General features: G+C 53.6%; 1 protein-coding gene across 1 annotated transcript; it reads right to left on the bottom strand.

Moving 5' to 3' along the window:
• On the bottom strand, positions 1-3,472 carry ARHGEF39 (Rho guanine nucleotide exchange factor (GEF) 39). Its single transcript, XM_010846091.1, has 9 exons — positions 3,270-3,472; positions 3,035-3,129; positions 2,528-2,648; positions 2,153-2,271; positions 1,510-1,580; positions 1,132-1,260; positions 735-964; positions 395-483; positions 1-211 (listed from the first exon to the last, which is right to left on the bottom strand). Exons 1-9 carry the CDS (start codon positions 3,405-3,407, stop codon positions 196-198), a joined length of 1,008 nt encoding a protein of 335 aa, XP_010844393.1. The 5' UTR covers positions 3,408-3,472; the 3' UTR covers positions 1-195.
• Positions 3,473-3,965: the final 493 nt, after the last annotated feature.

Here is a 3,965-nt window from a genome sequence, read left to right as displayed (position 1 = left end):
TTCAGCTGAGTTGGACTTGATGTCCTGATTCTTTAAGAGCTGGTCAAAGGACATGGTGTGTCTTGGTCTCAGGCAAACACAAAATGATTCTTCTCAAACCATGAAGAGTCCGTGTTTTGTTAGTAAGATTCCTTTGTACCCCTGATTCTGACCTATCCCCACAGTATCCTGGACTCTGGAATTTGTAAGATTCTGCTAGTTCTTCTGGCTGCTGTGGAGAGAAAACAGTTCAGGCACCGGCATGAGCACTCTATTCTGACAAAATCACCTGGGGTGTTGGACGGGGGCATGCTTGGGGGGTGGGGGTGGGTTCCAGACAGGAAATAGGCTCAGAAGTGCCATCTCCAGCTCCTGGGCCTCACCACAGCACTCTTCCTGAGGGAAAACAACTTACCTGATGGCCAAAGTCAGACTGTGGTACCAGTGTGACAGCTCCTCCTGGTCTGTGGACATAAGCAGTAGCTTCTCATGGGGAAAGGACAGCTAGAGAGAGATCACCTCTTAGCACATGGCTCAGAAAGGTCCAGCCTTAAGCCAAAGGCCCTGCTATTTCCATGGCAGTGATTTAGGGCTGAAGTGAGAACCAGGTATGAACCCTAAGCCCTGGGATGCTCTCAATGCAGGTGGCTCAGTTCCTATGAGGGGGGCTTAGGCCAAGGAGATGAGTGGTGCGCAGGCACTTGGTATATTTTGGGCCCTTCCTACCCTGCCGAGGGCTCTTGCCTGTTACTTACGCTGAGCAGTCCACCACAAGGGCCTCCTGAGTGGCCAAAGACCCTGTGGAGTTGACACTCGCCCATGGGGTAGAGGGCCCGGCAGGCAAAGGTGCCACTCTGCAGCAGATGCAATGGGGGTCGAGGCTTGGCCATGAGAAGTGCATCAGAGAAAAGGAAGAACATTCGGGGCCGAGGCTCCCCTTGGGGAGGCACCACCAATAGCCATCCCTGGCGTAGGAACCAGCGACCTGAGAGGTGGGAGACCCGTTATTCTGGTACAGCTTCAGGACTACAACCCACAAAATGAAAGGGAGGCTGAGAAAATGGGAGGCAGGTGGTATGTGCTGGCAGTAGGGAGGATGGGGGTGAGAAAAGGGCAGTTTGCAGGTTGAGGGGAAGCACACCCATGGACTACCTGAGATAAGCCCCTTTGCTTGCCGTCCACTGAGCAGAGCCTGGATGCGCTGGAGATGCTGTTCATTCTTCTGTTTCTGACCAATGGTGTGGACTCTCTGGGCAGTCTCACTTATCAGCTGGGCAGCCCCTAGAATGATATTCCACACCCCACTCCCAGCACAACTTTGACTTTGGGTGAATGGTGGTGGTGAAAGACAGGCTAATCCAGACAGGACTAGGGTCAGAGTCTAATTTCTTCAAGAGTAGAGGCAGGGCAATAGGAACATTGTATACACATCATTGGAAAATTGGGGCATATCATACATTGTTGGAGGTCAGAACCAGAAAGGGAACAGAAGCAATCTCCAAGAAATGCTGTGGAAGAGCAAGAACATACTTGTGAGCTGTTTGTGTTCAGGGCTGTTGGGACCTGTGTTTTCAGCCAAAGCAACAGTGAGATTCTCATACCTGAAATTAGAAGTCTATGAGGGGAAAGTAGAGCTGGGTACAATTTCCTCTGCCTGACACAGATCACCCACTGTACAAACTTCAGCTGGGGAACCAGGAAAGACCTGCCTGTGGCTGTTTTATCCCCCTCTTCCATCTGGGACTCAGATCCTGGGTTCACTCCATATGGCCCTCTTCCATCCCACACTGAAGAGTCAGGGAGGCAGACCAGATCCAAGGTGAAAGTTAATCAACCCAAGGAGGATGCTACAAAAAACTGACTATAAGTTCTTAACTCATTCCCAGGGACAGAAATTCTAAGCCTTTCATCTTCAGAAACCTTATTTACTAGCCTTATCACAGACCCCTCACTTCAGCTTAAGTTAAACAATCCCAGCTAAGGGCCTGAGGCTGCACAGCCCAAATACTCCAGTGAGTTCACATTTACTCTTGCAGAAAATTTTGAGGAGCAATTTGTCCCAGGAGAGAGACAGTGGGACAGATCCCATGAAAGCCCACAAAGATTGAGAGCAGCCATCGTACAGATGCAGAATTCTAAGAGAAGTTGGCTGAGTCAGGGTGAGTTCACGCACTGCTGGAGCCTCTGCAGAGGCAGAGGGAGCAGGTCCTGGAGCTGAAGGCCCCCGAACTCAGGGCGACCTTCCTGAAGTCGTACAAATCTCCGGAAATGTTTGTTCTTCTTTAGTTGCTCCTAGAATGAGGAGGAAAGGGTTGGCAGCAGGGAGAGAAGCCACCTCCTTATACTGCATTCTTCTGTGTACACATCCCAGGCCCTCAGGAAGCTGTGTGCTCCTGAGAGAACCCCGTCTCCCTACTGGAAACTTAACATAGGGCTGGGTACCCACAGGGCTCTATAAATGCAGGAACAATATGAATGAAGTTTGGGTCTCCAGATAAAGAGGAAATGTACAAAGGACAAGGGGAAGGACTTGAAGTTATCAGGTTACCTGCAGGATGGTCCGGGACCTCTCAACATTGGCAGCAAATTGGGTGTAGAGCTCCAGGTGGTTGCAGAAGCCCTCCAACCCCTGTCCCCAGCGCCCTCCTTCGAGGTAGGGAAGCAGCTCTCTGTGTGGGTCAGGACAATAAAAGAGCAGCCCAAGAACTACTCAAGCACCACCTCTCTTAATTCTCATAACCCTGCTCTGGAGGTAGTACGGCCCCATTTTGTGGGAGGAGACTCAGTGGATATGAATCTGAGCAAACTCGGAAATGGTGAAGGAAGGGGAGCCTGGCGTGCTGTAGTCCATGGGGTCGCAAAGATTCCCACACGATTTAGCGACTGGACAGCAAGTGGCTGGAGAACTTGGGCAGATTAAGGCACTGGGTCAAGACCACAGGGGAGGTAACTGGCAGATTCTGGATGCGAATCTGGATCTCCCCTACTCTGAGCTCTCTGCACTGCCAGAAACCAGGTCTCCCTCCTCCTCTCTCCCCACTTCCCTTCTACTCACTGGCTGGCGCCGTAAATGAGTTCCCAGGGCCCAAAGAGGGCCTGGCGCTCTGGTGGTCGCAGGGTACCTTTGGCTCTCAAAATTGCCACGAAGTACTGCGGAAGGAGAGAATACCGGTATGTGGTCCGCAGAAAGAGGAGGCTGGTGCCAAGGCGCCGCTAGGTCACCGACCTAGTAGGCACCCTCCCACTCCCTGGGGTCCCCGCCTCCCTACGGGAGACTGTGGGGTTCGCACCGTGGCCACCAGCCCCAGCTGTTCCTGGTAGCGCCGCTCGGTCTCCAGCAGCTCCCGGGCAGTGCAGGCGCGTTTCCGCTCCCAACGGGCACGCTGCTCTTGCACTGGGCACCGGGCACCGGGGGCCGGGCTCTCCATGCCAGACTTAGGGGTTGCCACTTCCGGACGCAGCCCGCCGGAGATTCAAATCCAACCGGACCCGGGGGCGGGGCTGCTGGAGTGGGCCCTTGAGGGGAGTACGCCCCCTGGCGCCTGGAGGCTGTGAGCAGGCGAGGGCGTGCGCAGCGGCTCGCTAAACCGCATCAGGTCGGCGCCAGCGAGGCGCTGTAGGTATGCGGCCCCCGCCAGGGCCGGGCAGGGTGCGGCAAGTGGGTGGCCCTCCTTTGAGTGGCACTAAGTTGGAGCAGAGATATTACTTTGCCAACAAAGGTCCGTCTAGTCAAGGCTATGGTTTTTCCAGTGGTCATGTATGGATGTGAGAGTTGGACTGTGAAGAAAGCTGAGCGCTGAAGAATTGATGCTTTTGAACTGTGGTGTTGGAGAAGACTCTTGAGAGTCCCCTGGACTGCACGGAGATCCAACCAGTCCATTCTAAAGGAGATCAGCCCTGGGTGTTCTTTGGAAGGACTGACGCTGAGGCTGAAACTCCAATACTTTGGCCACCTCATACGAAGAGTTGACTCATTGGAAAAGACT

This window comes from Bison bison, unplaced genomic scaffold, assembly GCF_000754665.1.
Source record: "Bison bison bison isolate TAMUID 2011002044 unplaced genomic scaffold, Bison_UMD1.0 scf7180017864230, whole genome shotgun sequence".
NCBI classification, from domain to species: Eukaryota; Metazoa; Chordata; class Mammalia; order Artiodactyla; family Bovidae; genus Bison; species Bison bison.
Note: the sequence above shows the minus strand (reverse complement) of the source record. Positions and strands in the feature narration are given on the sequence as shown.

Coding starts and splice junctions, on each gene's coding strand:
- ARHGEF39 (XM_010846091.1), bottom strand. CDS start 3,407: ATGGAGAGCCCGGCCCCCGGTGCCCGGTGCCCAGTGCAAGAGCAGCGT. Junction 3,130..3,269: donor AGCTGGGGCTGGTGGCCACG/GTGCGAACCCCA, acceptor CTCCTTCCGCAG/TACTTCGTGGCAATTTTGAG. Junction 2,649..3,034: donor CTCATTTACGGCGCCAGCCA/GTGAGTAGAAGG, acceptor TGACCCACACAG/AGAGCTGCTTCCCTACCTCG.